At 42.2% G+C, this 15,616-nt stretch overlaps 1 protein-coding gene across 1 annotated transcript in view; it reads left to right on the top strand.

Moving 5' to 3' along the window:
* The window catches only part of APLF (aprataxin and PNKP like factor), a 497,521-nt gene that overhangs the window by 329,361 nt on the left and 152,544 nt on the right, over window positions 1-15,616 (top strand). Inside the window, exons 7-8 of the mRNA XM_030196354.1 lie at window positions 3,201-3,559; window positions 10,907-11,032. Coding sequence (XP_030052214.1) covers window positions 3,201-3,559; window positions 10,907-11,032 — 485 coding nt within the window. The remainder of the gene's footprint in view (window positions 1-3,200; window positions 3,560-10,906; window positions 11,033-15,616) is intronic.

Here is a 15,616-nt window from a genome sequence, read left to right as displayed (position 1 = left end):
ACAACTTGTTGTCCTTCGTCTCGCGGGTGCGAGCATCCCAGCACATCACAGCTCGGCAGATGTTGAGATTGCTGGGCCACATGGCCTCCACAGTTCATGTGACTCCCATGGCCCGCCTGCACATGCGATCTGCTCAATGGACCCTAGCTTCCCAGTGGTTTCTGGCTGCTGGGGACCTAGAAGACGTGATCCACCTGTCCACGAGTTTTCTCAAATCCCTGTATTGGTGGACAATTTGGTCCAATTTGACTCTGGGACGCCCTTTCCAAATTCCTCAGCCACAAAAAGTGCTGACTACGGATGCGTCTCTCCTGGGGTGGGGAGCTCATGTCGATGGGCTTCACACCCAGGGAAGCTGGTCCCTCCAGGAACGCGATCTGCAGATCAATCTCCTGGAGTTACGAGCGGTCTGGAACGCTCTGAAGGCTTTCAGAGATCGGCTGTCCCACCAAATTATCCAAATTCAGACAGACAACCAGGTTGCCATGTATTACATCAACAAGCAGGGGGGCACCGGATCTCGCCCCCTGTGTCAGGAAGCCGTCAGCATGTGGCTCTGGGCTCGCCGTCACGGCATGGTGCTCCAAGCCACATACTTGGCAGGCGTAAACAACAGTCTGGCCGACAGACTGAGCAGGATTATGCAACCTCACGAGTGGTCGCTCAACTCCCGAGTAGTGCGACAGATCTTCCAAGTGTGGGGCACCCCCTTGGTAGATCTCTTTGCATCTCGAGCCAACCACAAGGTCCCTCAGTTCTGTTCCAGGCTTCAGGCCAACGGCAGACTGGCATCGGATGCCTTCCTCCTGGACTGGGGGGAAGGTCTGCTGTATGCTTATTCTCCCATACCTCTGGTGGGGAAGACTTTGTTGAAACTCAAGCAAGACCGAGGCACCATGATTCTGATTGCTCCTTTTTGGCCACGTCAGATCTGGTTCCCTCTTCTTCTGGAATTGTCCTCCGAAGAACCGTGGAGATTGGAGTGTTTTCCGACCCTCATCACACAGGACAAAGGGGCACTTCTGCATCCCAACCTCCGGTCTCTGGCTCTCACGGCCTGGATGTTGAGAACGTAGACTTTGCCTCTTTGGGTCTGTCAGAGGGTGTCTCCCGCATCTTGCTTGCTTCCAGGAAAGATTCCACTAAGAGGAGTTACTTCTTTCTATGGAGGAGGTTTGCTGTCTGGTATGACAGCAAGGCCCTAGATCCTCGCTCTTGTCCTACACAGACCCTGCTTGAATACCTTCTGCACTTGTCTGAGTCTGGTCTCAAGACCAACTTTGTAAGGGTTCACCTTAGCGCAATCAGTGCATACCATTACCGTGTGGAAGGTAAGCCGATCTCAGGACAGCCTTTAGTTGTTCGCTTCATGAGAGGTTTGCTTTTGTCAAAGCCCCCCGTCAAACCTCCTACAGTGTCATGGGATCTCAATGTCGTTCTCACCCAGCTGATGAAACCTCCTTTTGAGCCACTGAACTCCTGCCATCTGAAGTACTTGACATGGAAGGTCATTTTCTTGGTGGCAGTTACTTCAGCTCGTAGAGTCAGTGAGCTTCAGGCCCTGGTAGCCCAGGCCCCTTACACCAAATTTCATCATTACAGAGTAGTCCTCCGCACTCACCCTAAGTTCTTGCCAAAGGTTGTATCGGAGTTCCATCTGAACCAATCAATTGTCTTGCCAACATTCTTTCCCCGTCCTCATTCCTGCCCTGCTGAATGTCAGCTGCACACATTGGACTACAAAAGAGCATTGGCCTTCTATCTGGAGCGGACACAGCCCAACAGACAGTCCGCCCAATTGTTTGTTTCTTTTGATCCCAACAGGAGGGGAGTGGCTGTGGGGAAACGCACCATATCCAATTGGCTAGCAGATTGCATTTCCTTCACTTACACCCAGGCTGGGCTGGCTCTTGAGGGTCATGTCACGGCTCACAATGTTAGAGCCATGGCTGTGTCAGTGGCCCACTTGAAGTCAGCCACTATTGAAGAGATCTGCAAAGCTGCAACGTGGTCATCTGTCCACACATTCACATCTCATTACTGCCTGCAGCAGGATACCCGACGCGACAGTCGGTTCGGGCAGTCAGTGCTTCAGAATCTGTTCGGGGTTTAGAATCCAACGCCACCCCCCTAGGCCCATGTTTATTCTGTTCCAGGCTACACTCTCAGTTAGTTGGATAAATTGTTAGCTCAATCTCAGTTATGTCCTCGCCGTTGCGAGGCCCAATTGACCATGTTTGTTGTTTTGAGTGAGCCTGGGGGCTAGGGATACCCCATCAGTGAGAACAAGCAGCCTGCTTGTCCTCGGAGAAAGCGAATGCTACATACCTGTAGAAGGTATTCTCCGAGGACAGCAGGCTGATTGTTCTCACAAACCCGCCCGCCTCTCCTTTGGAGTTGTGTCTTCCCTTGTCTTTGTCTTGCTACATATGGGACTGGCGAACACGAGCCGGTTCGGGCGGGAAGACGGCCGCGCATGGGTGCGCGAGGACTAGCAAAGGCCTTTGCTAGTAAAGTGTTCCGATTGGAGGGGCTGCCGTGGACGTCACCCATCAGTGAGAACAATCAGCCTGCTGTCCTCGGAGAATACCTTCTACAGGTATGTAGCATTCGCTGTATTATCTGTTTAGCTTAGCATTCAGTGTTCCAATGTGTGTGCTGGAGCTAAGATGTCTTTCCAGACATGGTTTCTTATATCTGTTTTACTTATAATAACATAGGGTTTTTTTTAATTTGCACAGATTAGTGCTGAATTTTTATTGCATTTATTGTCTTACTTTTGTGTAGTATTTTGTTATATTATGGTGCTCATTTTTAAAGCACTTTGACTTACAAAGTTACATAGGGGGTCTTTTACAAAGGCGCAATAGCATTTTTAGCACGCACTAATATTTAGGGTGTACTAAACGTTAAAGACATCAATATATTCCTATGGACATCTCTTATTGTTTAGCATGCCCTAAATATTAGCGTGTGCTAAAAACGCTAGCGCGCCTTAGTAAAACAGGCCCATAGTTACCTATGTAACTTTGCTAATCTATGTGCTTTGAAAATGAACCTAGATAGATAGTGGTTATTTATTGTGCTTTTTGTAAATTACTTAGAATTTTAGATAGATAGTATATTAATGTCAAATAAATAAGTGTCTTGAAAAAGAAATATGTTGTAACAGTTTTCTTTGTTGCTATTCATTTTCATAGGCAGTATGTGAACCATCTGTGGCAATAATTATAGGCAACACAGAAATGATGGATAAAAAGGATGCTTCCCAAGGAGCAGAAGTTCCTGGACCAGAAAATAACAGGCAGGAGCCAGGATGCAAGCAAAATACAAATATGCAGCCTTTGACATATGCAACTCAATCAATGAGCAAAATTGAAGAGAGAGAGATGACCACCAGCCTGGAGAATGAGCCATCTCAGTCATTTCCACAGAGTGAAACGAGTTGCAGTCCTGATGTAAAAGCCTTTGATTCAGCTTCTGGTACTGATAGTCCACCAAGTTCCAAGCAAACACATTCCATGCGAATTGCTTGCATATATGGTACAAACTGTTACAGGTATAGTAATCAAAATTTCCATCACTGAAATCTCATTTACTCCAGCATTAAATTCACTCTTCTTATACTTTCTTTCAAAGCCTTACAGTCCTCTACTCCTGCCCATTTTAGTCTTTAAATTTTATCCTACCCCCTCTCACATCATGTGCATAATAGAGACTTCTCTTCACGTTTCTGTTTTTTGCCTTTGCTGTTCTCTGTTAGAACATAACATGACAAAATTTGTAGTCCGCTAACAGTTCTAAGCGGATTACAGACTAAGCAAGCCAAAACAGTCTTTGGGAAGTACATAATAACACAAGTAAAAATACAATAAAGTAAAATATAATTACAATTTGTTAAACATATTCCATATTCAAAACAAATCTACAAAAAATAAAAGTTTAATATTTCTTCTAAAGCCTAAATAGTTATAAGAAATCCATAGGATTTTTTGCTTCCTCATTCTAACAGCCTAAAAAATGAATAAGATCTCAGAAATTTTCAGTCTCTTTTTACCTTTGGATGAGTCAGTCCATCAAGCCCAGCATCATGTCTCCAGCAGTGGTCAATCCAGGTAACAAGTACCCAGCAGATCCCAAAATGTGACTAGAATTTCTTATAGCTAATTATTTTTTATGGACTTTTCCTTAGGAGCATGCTCAAACATCTTTGGAACTCTATTATGATAGTTCCCTTGTCCATGGCCTCCACAGGGCTAGATTTAAGATTCTGGGACCCACATGCAAGACTAGACAGCAGGTTGCAGAGTATATAGACTAGGGGCATATCCTGACCTGATATTTTGGAGGGGGAAGCTTAGAGTTAACATGGGGGGGGGAGGCACTAGGCATATAGGCATGAGTAGTGCTTGATATACTCCTAAATAATGCCTTAAAGTGCAATTGATAACGGATTTCCTGCATCAACATAAACAACATGCTCACTTATGAAAATTTTGGAAACACTGATATTTTTAAATGAAGTTACATTATCCCATAACTTAAACTTTACCATTATAGTAGACTGAGTCTGGTTAACCTCTCAACACACATCACAACCTATCAACACACATCACAGTACCTTGGAAAATAATTACTGCAGTGGCACATATCCCTCAACTTTACTTTATAAGAAATGTAAAATACCTTATTAAGCTGTATTAATAAAATAAGTCTTCTTGTCCCTTCTTCTGGTTCTACTGCTTTCTCTCCTTTCTGAAGCTGACATGAACCAGTTCAAGTCCCTGGAGTTCCTGACAGTGTTCCTTCCACCCCCTTCTCCTTACGAAGGAGCAGACATACAAAGGATTATCTGCCAGTTTACTTTGTGAAGTAACACTAAACCTTGCAAAGAAGCTTCTCAGAGCCTATATAGCAAGCTTAACAGCACCAATATACAGAACAGCAATATGCTTCCTATTGGAAAAGCCAGACAAGTCAGACTCTTATGGATCCACGCACAAATAATATGCCATCAGAATCTGTCACCTTGGTCACTCACAGAAAACAGACTAATCTTCACCAATTTCAGAATAAAGGACCAAAATTAGAAAAGGAAACACTGAGATATCACAGCACAGGAGAAATAAAAGTAAAAAGGGATTATCTGCTGTCGGGAGCAAAATACAAGATCACTTTCTACTGCAAAATAAAACCCACAAATAAATTATCTGGATACCCAAGAAAAGTTAAAACCTTGTGGAACAATAATGAGCTCTATTCCAGGCCTTAAATTTCACTGTCCCTAGATTTGGATGTCCCTAGACATGGACGTTTCTGATTTTCGGTGATTTTCAAAACCAAAGACATCCATGTCAGAAACGACCAAATGCAAGCCACTTGGTCGTGGGAGGAGCCAGCATTTGTAGTGCACTGGTCCCCTTGACATACCAGGACACCAACTGGGCACCCTAGGGGGCACTGCAGTGGACTTCATAAAATGCTCCCAGGAACATAGCTCCCTTACCTTGTGTGCTGAGCCCCCCAAAACCCTCTACCCACAACTGTATACCACTACCATAGCCCTTAAAGGTGAAGGGGGCACCTAGATGTGGGTACAGTGGGTTTGTGGTGGGTTTTGGAGGGCTCGCTGTCCTCCACAAACGTAACAGGTGGGGGGGATGGTGCTGGGGTCCGCCTGTCTGAAGTGCACTGCACCCAGTAAAACTGCTCCAGGGACCTGCATACTGCTGTCATGGACCTGAGTATGACATCTGAGGCTGGCACGACATTTTGAAGGATGTTTTTTGAGGGTGGGAGGGGGTTAGTCACCACTGGGGGAATAACGGGATGGTCATCCCCGATTCTCTCCGGTGGTCATCTGGTCATTTCGGGCACCTTTTTGTGCCTTAGTCGTAAGAAAAACAGGTCCAGGTGAAAACGTCCAAGTGCTTGTCAGGGACGTCCTTCATTTTTTCAATTATGGGTCAAGGACGTCCAAGTGTTAGGCATGCCCAAGTCCAGCCTTCACTATGCCTCTGACAAGCCCCTTTGAACTTTGGCCATCCCTGCGACGGAGTGCAGTTGGGGACATCCAAAATCGGCTTTCGATTATACCGATTTGGACGTTTCTGTGAGAAGGACGGCCATCTTCCGATTTATGTCGAAAGATGGGCGTCCTTCTCTTTCGAAAATGAGCCCAATAGCCCGTTCTCGCTATTCGTTGGGGTTAGTTTCCTAGAAAACTCCGTGAATACTGAAAATGCGAATATGGAATCATTGATCCTATGGAAAAAGGGGGGTTAGGTTCCTGTGCAACCCTGGTAGGTAGCAAAATTGTACAGTGAACACCATAAACTCATTTCATGTAGCCTCTTGTAAAGAACAGCTTTAGTTATTGTGCATTTTATAAATATATTTTATTCACTTTTTTTTTTTAAGTACAGTATATACAGGTTTTTGGTGTAACAGTCCTCATGCACGAATACGTGAAAATGCCCATGTATAGCAAAAATGGGTTATACTTTATTTTCCGTGAGTAAGCGAATCCATGAATACCGCACACTGGATAGCGAGAACGCATTGTACTTGTCTTAATGTTTTTTTCTAGTTTGCTTTAATGTACATTCTCAGGTATATATCTGCTCTCCTTTATTGTTCCTCAAGGGTAGGTTCCAGCCCCTACACACTCTAATCTTTTTATTGCTTCAATGGCTGCATTGATTGAAGACTTGAGAGGAAAAGCTCATACTTTTTTGTGAATGATATTCAACTTCTCAGTTCCCATAAAAAGTAGGATAGTAACTTTCAGCAAAATTTGATATTTGTTCTGGATCACATTGTACATTGGTTAGAAATTCATAAACTTCTGAATCTATGTGTCAGAAGCAATTTGGTTTTCCCTGAGAAAATTACCACTTCCATTCCTTACCCAAATTTGTAATACCCCAATTCTCATCGAGAACACTCTGAAATCTCTCGGGGTTCTTTTTGAAAATAATCAACTTTAGTCCATATATCAATTATGAAGAAATCTTTGTTTTAAGAAAGATGAGATCACTTGAACCCTATCTTGATTTATGAGCCCTTAAGACGCTTTTCCTTGCTCTTGTGGTGGATCATTTGGATTATTGCAATGTTCTGTTAGCAGCAGTTCCCCTTTACCAATTAAAACAATTATGGTTTGTCCAAAATACGACTGTAGAGCTAAATCTATAATGCCAAATGGTATGATCATGCTTCTCCTCTCCTCACTGAACAGCACAGACTTCCTGTGCACATTAGAGTTAAATTCAAATTATTTTCTTGACTCACCACACTTACTGTACAGGATTTCCATGTTACATGCATTCTCTATTTATCCCCTACTGCCAAAACCATGTTCTTAGATCCTCTCAGTCCAATTAGTTACTCCATCTTTGTCTAAGCTGAGACTTGATTCTTCCTGGATCTCTGCTTTCTGTTCTATGGCTCCATATTTTTGGAATTCTCTGCTAGAAGCTCCCATTTGGAATCCTCTCACAAGAGGTTTTAAAGCTAGCCTAAAGATGTGACTTTTTGATAAAACATTTTTCTGATTGTAACTAATGATGATTGATTTTGTTTTTCTGAGGGCCCAGCCTTCTCTTTAATTTTTTTTTTCTTCTTTGGTGAAGGGAGGGAGAGCTTTCTCTTTTCCCTTTCCTTCTCTTCTCATTTCCTTTCTTTTTGTTCTTGCCTCTTTTGCTTGCTAATTTTTTACAGGAATCCTTTTGTATTGTCTAATGCATTTTTCCTCATTCTTCACTGTGTTCTTCTTGTCTTGTATTTATTTTAGTTATAATTTTATTTTGACTTTGTATACCACTATGATAGTTGTTCGAATAAGTGAGGATTCCTAACTGAACGGGAATGTTTACTGTACAATAGGCAAAACCACTATTATGAATAAGTGATGGAGAAGTGTTTGATTTCTCACAAGTCAGTGGTACAGTAGAGTGAACAAGAAGTGTTTGCTGTATTTCCTTGTCTTCAGACTTTGCATCCTGTGTGGGTGGTTATACAGAAAATCATTTGCATAACGCTGATCCCACAAGTTCTTAAGCAAGTACTCTAATAGAAAAGCTGCATCTGAAGTTCTCATTAGTACATAAGTACATTAATCATGGATGGAAACTGTGAAGCTGTTCACTTTTGCTTAGAAAAGCCCACTGAAGTTGCACTGAAAGAGCTCTTAGACTATTCTCTATAGCACTGCTTTGGATTATTGCAAAAGGCATTAAAAGTTAAATTTATATCTGTTGTGATAGATTATAATGCAGATCAAAGTAAAAAGGAATGGTATTTAATTTGAATCCTACTAGAACAGTGAGCAACATAAATTCTAAGTAGAAGTTCAGGGACAGGAACATGGGGATGTAGGGCCAGATTCTGTAAACGGTGCCGAAAATTCAGTGCTTAGTGCTATTCTGTAAAGGGCGGTTTGAGATGAGCATTTTTTATAGAATAGCATGGAGTGCCGAATTTGACACTCAACTTTGGGCGCAAGGACTGAAACCTGGTGTAAATCCTGGTGTGCAAATTGAGTGGGGAATCCAGCTATTCTGTAACATTGCATGCATCTTTTTTGAATGCCCCTGACCCGCCCATGCCCCTTTCATAGCCACACCCCCTTTGAGTTGCACATGATCCAATTTAGACACCCACTGTTACAGAATAATGAGTAGCCAGATCAGCATGTGAATCATAATTAGTGCCAATTAAGTGGTTGTTAGTCGCAATAATTAAATCATTGGAACTCATTATTTTGGCCAACCTTTATAGAATTTGGGGGATAGTGCATATGAAACTGATGTCCTAGAAAAGCACCTATGACAAAGAGCCACTGCAACATCTAAGGATGAAGACTTGGTGCCTTTGGAAAGAGCTTGGAAGGACTATTACATTTTTATCAAATTCCAGAAAATAATGAAAAAAAAGGAGTCATAGTTAGTTTCATTTATTTAGCAATCTGATATCTGCCTTTCGCATTTAAAGTACAATATTTGGCCTTGAGGTCTTTTGAGAGAGACCTCAGTAAAGTGGCTAATCTCTGTGGGTATGCTTCTAATATGGAAAGAGTTACTGTGATGCTAAATGGGAAAGTAGGACACCTCATGCCAAGAAGTGGGGAGAATGTAATGTCTATTGAATATTATATGCCTCTCCTAGACGAAAAATATAACTGGCGCTCAGACATTTGGTATATACATCGTTGCAACTGTTGGAGGCAAAATCATGCTACACAGACTTCCAATCTCTCCTGCTGGCAAACTCCCTGCTTGAAGATGCTAAGTAGCCCTCTGTTTTCACTGCTGAAGAGCTTTCTTATCAACCTTCTTCCTGAAGTTCTTACAGCCTGTTCTGCACATCTGTTATAAAGATACAGGAAGTCTCAGGACTTCCTGTTATTGAAATGAAGTTGGCTGTACTTTATGAGCTTATTGTACAGGTCACCCCAAGGAAAATGACTGTGATGATAAATCCGTGGATGAATAAAACCCATTTCTTTGTATCTGTCAAACCGAAACACTACTGTTTTCTCGGTTATGGGACGGAAGGAAAAGTATTTTGATGGAGGTTCTGGTGAACTAAATTCCTTTTGCATGGTCACATCATGCCTTGGCCATTTTAGAAGCCATTTGGCAGCAGGCAGCCTATAGCACCCTTCTCAGCAGTTGCGTCTCTCCGACAACAAGGATCAGTACTTTCTATTCAGTTTAATATTTATATGTTATATGTTTGAAATGTTTTAACAATTTTAGGAGTTCAATACTGCTTATATGCAGATGACCTTCAGTTTTTTGTTCCTGTGGAGGCCTCAATAGATGAAACAATTTGATACATTGTATTGTGTCTGAATAGGATTTGTTCTTGCATGAGTGCTAATCGGTTAAAGACTCAATTTCTTTGGTTTTCTCAAGCTTGTTCTGTCCGTACCAGTCTTTTTCCTTTGATGGAATTTCTATTCCTAATCTTTCTGAGATTTGTGATTTAGGGGTAATTTTGGATTCTGACTTTTCTTTTAAATCACAATTAAAAAAGGTTAAGACAGGCTGTCTAGCGATGGATATGTTTCCTGCTTTAATTGAGGAGACAGAACCTTGATACAGCACTATGTGCGAAACATGAATTCATGTCGGAATAGATGTCTCCGAGATGAATGCTTGTCATGAATGAAACTTAATAGTAACTAAGAAGAAAAGAGTTCATTTCAAAGCTAAGTACAATCTTGTAGATTTTGAATATTGGATTAAGCTGTTTGAAGCAAAAAAAGTCTTACAAAATATATGAAAAATATGGATCGAATGACGAATACATGCCCACCATGATAGTGCATGGCTCACAATTAAAAGCCAAAATGGTGGTAACATGCAAATCTGATAGATCCTAATCTGTATGTCCCTTAAAGATTATATAAGCACTGCTAAAAATATAAGTGGAGTTGGGTGATAGAAAGAGTTTGGTATTTGATAAGACATAGTTTACAGTTTCTAACTATATTCACTTTCTGTGATCTTCTTAATGGAGGAAATTATATAACGACCAGTGTAAAAGTATGCACTATGACATAGTGGTGCATATTCTGGCAGTAAGCATGTAGAGGGGTGGAGTTTGGATGGAGCGTGAGCAGAATTTGTAAGTACAAATGTAAATTATAAAATATGCAAATCTACATGCTTATATGAATAATCTAGCCATGGACATTTATGCTTGTTTGAGAGCAAGGTAGGTGCAATTTTCGCCATTTATGCTAATATTTATAAATACACATTGGCTCTTATGTGTCTTTATAAAATAGCACCTAAGTGGCTGCCTACTTGCCCTCTTAAATTATGCACCCTGTTCTAAAATAACCTTCAATATATCAGTTGCAAGTTTTAATTTCCTGCGTTCTTCAATTTCACAGAAAAAATCCAGTTCATTTTCTGCAGTTTAGTCACCCTGGGGATAGCGATTACCTCGATGCTGCAGATGGAAGTCAGGACGACAATGATGACAGACCAGAATGCCCGTATGGAACAGATTGTTACAGGTAATGAACAAGTTCTAGTATGTATCTTGTTCCTCACTTAATCCAAAGAATTTTCACGGAGAGAGTAGTGGATGCTTGGAATGCCCTCCCGCGGGAGGTGGTGGAAACGAAAACGGTAACGGAATTCAAACATGTGTGGGATAAACATAAAGGAATCCTGTTCAGAAGGAATGGATCCTAAGGAGCTTAGCCGAGATTGGGTGGCAGAGCCGGTGGCGGGAGGCGGAGATGGTGCTGGGCAGACTTATACGGTCTGTGCCAGAACCGGTGGTGGGAGACGGGGCTGGTGGTTGGGAGGCGGGGATAGTGCTGGGCAGACTTATATGGTCTGTGCCCGGAAAAGGACAGGTACAAATCAAGGTAAGGTATACACAAAAAGTAGCACATGTGAGTTTATCTTGTTGGGCAGACTGGATGGACCGTGCAGGTCTTTTTCTGCCGTCATCTACTATGTTACTATGAATTCCTCTGTTAAACTATACCCAGTATACACAATTATTTTGTTGAATTAACTGTAAGTTCCAGTCCTCTTTCTACTAACTATATAATAAGCAAGTGGGACCTCTGTTGAGCTGTACCAAGTGTATACAATTATTTTATTGGATTAACTGTAAATTCCAGTCCTCTTTCTACTAACTACATAACGCCAAGTGTGACCTCTTCTGATCAGAAAAGAGAATAAGTGAAATAACATGATGGAAACCGCGGAGGAGTTTATTTGAACAAACATCTTATCCATTTGGTTCTGTTGTTCATGCCTGTTCCCCATGCATTGAAAGAGAAGAGAAAAAGTGTGTGTGTGGTGGTGGTAATGGGGGGGGGGGGGGGGGGGGGGGAGGGGGATCAGCTCCTGTATTTGTAACAGTAAGGCGCTGTGGAAGATTTTATGAGAGTAATTTTATAAAGGTTTTTCTGTGTGTAAAGCTTGTTTTGTATACAGAAAAGGGCTTTTTTTTTTTTTTTTTAAATAGAAGTGCACACACTGAAAAGATGACACATCTGCTATTTTGGATACCTCACAAGAACAAGTTTCAGACCGAGCAACTTTGCTTGTAAAGTTTGTGTTTGAGCAGGATTTAAATTTGGTTGTGTGTTTATGTTTTCACAATTCACAAGATTTATTTTATGGACAGAGAATATGTTTTTTTTTCTGATGTTGCACGGGTCACACAGGAGAGAAGAGCTTTTTCGTGCCATGAGGCAAGAGACTGCAGTTTAGTGGTCTAGTGTAATTGGTAGACGTTTGAAGTTGTGGCAATTTAAAGTGTTTGTTTTTTTTCCATTTTTTAAAAATGGTTTATTTGTAACACACTGGTGATTGTATTTACTTGCACAAGTGGATGCTTGTAATTAATGTTACAAATGAAGGGCCCTGTTTACTAAGCTGTATTATAGGCACCTACGTGGTTAGCACATGCGCTAATTGTAAGTGCGTTAAAAATGCTAACGCACCTTAGTAAACAGGGCACTAATAAACATAAAGTTTTTAAAAAAAGAAAAGATGACAAGTATATGCATACCACACATTGGTGTTTCTGGGGATGTAGTTTGGCAAGATAAGGGTGGAGCCTCAGTGCATGTGCATATTTTATAAAATCTGTGGTTATTTGCATAGAGGGTACTTTTATAACAGGCCATATAGGTTGAGACGGCAAGAAGGCACCTATTTGTAGTGATGGACATTTTATGTCTTCTTAGCAGCATAAAATGAGTGCCTTTTTGTTATTTTGATATAGGTAGAAGCTTATAAAATTAGCCCCTGTGTGATTATATTTGTACAGGACCAGTATTATCTCTGCCACTGTGAGATGAGGGAGAAAAATAAACATCTTCCTTTAATACTGTTTAAATGTTACTATAGAGGGTTGGGAAGAAATAAGGCAAAAGCAGGGCTGACCATAGGGTATCTCACACCCTCCCCACCAAGGGGGTGTCTCAAGGCCCTCCTCTGTCATGTCTTGCATCTCCCCTTCCCCTAAGCTGTTCAGCATCTCTCTCCTTCTCTGCCTCCCCCACCCCAAGCTGTCCAGCGCTCCTGTTCCCTCCTTCCCCCAGGTCGTTCAGCATCTCCTGTTCCCTCCCCCCTGAAGTATTCAGCATCACTCCTGCTATCTCTCCCTCCTCCTCCTCTGACGTGTTCTGCATCTCCTGTTCACTTCTTCCCCCTGAGATTTGGTCATGCTTCCTACACGTAGGTGTAGGTCGAGTATCTTCCTTTGAGTCTCACTGCCCACCTGTAAGCAAGTTTGAGTCACACCACCTATCCATAAGTGTGGGCTGAGTGTTCACCTTTAAGAGTCACGCCATCCACCTGTAAGCATGGGCCAAATATCCGCTTAAGAGTTATGCTGGCCACCCGAAAGCATGGACCGAGTGTCTGATGGGCCCTTTCCACAACTTTGGAGCGAAATGATTCCGAGTCTATTCCAAAAATCAAAATCAGTCCTACTCAACAATCAGCATAGGTCCAATCAGTTAGTGTCTTAATTATCAAAAGGAAAGTGTTCATCACAAATGCACCGCTGGCTGAAATCAACTGCCAATCTTAAATTGGGCAGTATAGAAACTTTTAAATAAACAGATAAAGATTCTCAAATCCAGACAAGGCCTGGCTTTGGCCTGATCATGTTTCACCACCCATATAGCCTAGTTTGTTGCTACAACCATCCACTGGAAGAAAAATATCACAATGTGTGCTTTTCAAAATACATTCAAAATGGGTAACCTGTGTGGAACAAAAATGCCCAACAAAAATAAACCCAACAGGTAAAAGGCAAACAAGAAAGTCCAGTATCTTCTGTCCAGTGTTGCAGGCTTCAGACTGGTCTCTAGTATCCTTCACCTTGTCCTCCTCACGGGGAGACTGAGCTCCACTGTTAGTTACTTCTTTTATTGGGCAGTACTACTACTACTACTACTATTTAGCAGACTCCTCCCTTTTGCTCCACCCCACAACCTGATTGGATGGCCCTCTTGCTCCATGGTTTCTATTGGGAAGGCCAGAGGGCCTGCATCTAAACGTCATGTGACCTCTCGGTTCTAGCTGTTTTCCTGAGAATTGATTTTGTGTTTCACTGGGCCAGTTCTGTCTTCTCCTACCAGGACTGAAGATGTTTCTTTGGTGTCTCTTCCCACCCCTACCTTTCTCTCCTGCTCCTGAGTTTTTTCCATGAGACAGGATGTAGAACCTATCACAGGTGTTCAGCATCTCCTGTTCCCTAGGTAGTCAACATTTACCACTTCGTCCCCCAGATAGGTATTTAGCATCTCCTGTTCCTGTTCCTGCCCCACCTCCAGGAAGTTTCACTTCCCTGTCTCCAGGCAGTGCTAGCGAGGTAGTTTTTTTTTTTTTTTTTTAACATAAGCAGACTGTCACCACCACCGGTGCTCAAGGCTTGTCGGGTCCTGGTCCTTCTGAAACAGGAAGTTTGGAGAAGGCAGGACCTAGCAGACCTTGAGCATGCATGGACACTCAAAGCTCCACACTGGCAATGATGAGTATTTGTAGACTGATCAACTGTGGCTACCCCCCTCTCCAAAGTTTGCTGCCCACTCTGTCTTGTAATCATGACAGCCCTGGGTGAAAGAAGTCTAAGATTGTATCATACAATTCCATTTGTAAAACTACTCAAGGGGCTCAGAGTCGATGTTGGCCACAGTGCATCAGAAAAGGAAGCTTCACCAGCACAATTAGAGATCCTCAATGTCTCAACAACCTCACCCAAGATGTATTTTTTGTTTATGTTTATTCATATTTGATATACCACTCCATCTGGCACAAAGGTTAGAATGGTGTACAATCCAATTAAACAGAAATGGGAAAAGAACGCCTTTTAACACGTAGAAAAAAGGAAACTCATTCATCTATATCACAGTAGATTCAGAATAAAGGTCAGTGAGTCGAGACAGGCAAAGATTAAGATATCTCCCTTGGAGTATTTTTGTGAGTCTTTTTTCAGAGCCCTTCTGGGAGTCTAAGGATGAATCAGAGGCCTTCTCTGAACAGGGATCCCAGCTCTTCCTTCAAGTCCCTCTCTATTCCCAAGAGACATAAGTCCCCACCAGAGGAGCTCTTATGCTTTTGTCAGGGAGTTTGGCTCAGGCCATCCCATTTAAGTTATAGCTGGAGGAGGAGGAGGAGCCCAGGGCAGAAACACTGGCTATCCTTCTATTCCTTGACCCTCCCAAAGAGGCTATGACAGTGCCTGTTCAAAGAATCATGAAGTATGTTCAGATGAGAATGTGGGATGCCTCCCTCTCAGTTTTTCCTATTAACAAGAAGATTGATTATATGTACAGAGTGGAGAAGGCTCCCAGATTTCAGAAGGAGCAACTTCCTCTCCTTTCCATGATGGTAGAATCTGCTTTTCAAAGAGCTAATCTTTACTACTCCCACTGAGTGTATCATCCTCGCATAGCAGCCTACCAGCTCTTCATGGGCATGTACATGTGTAGCAGAGTTTGCAGACAGTCTCCCTAGAATGAAGGCTGAAGAGTTCTGCAGGCTAGTAGCCAAAGGGAAGGACTGTGGAAATACATGGTCTCTGTGATGTATGATATTTTCAATATGGCATCGAGAACTTC

Source organism: Microcaecilia unicolor, chromosome 3 (genome assembly GCF_901765095.1).
Source record: "Microcaecilia unicolor chromosome 3, aMicUni1.1, whole genome shotgun sequence".
Taxonomy (NCBI): Eukaryota; Metazoa; Chordata; class Amphibia; order Gymnophiona; family Siphonopidae; genus Microcaecilia; species Microcaecilia unicolor.
Note: the sequence above shows the minus strand (reverse complement) of the source record. Positions and strands in the feature narration are given on the sequence as shown.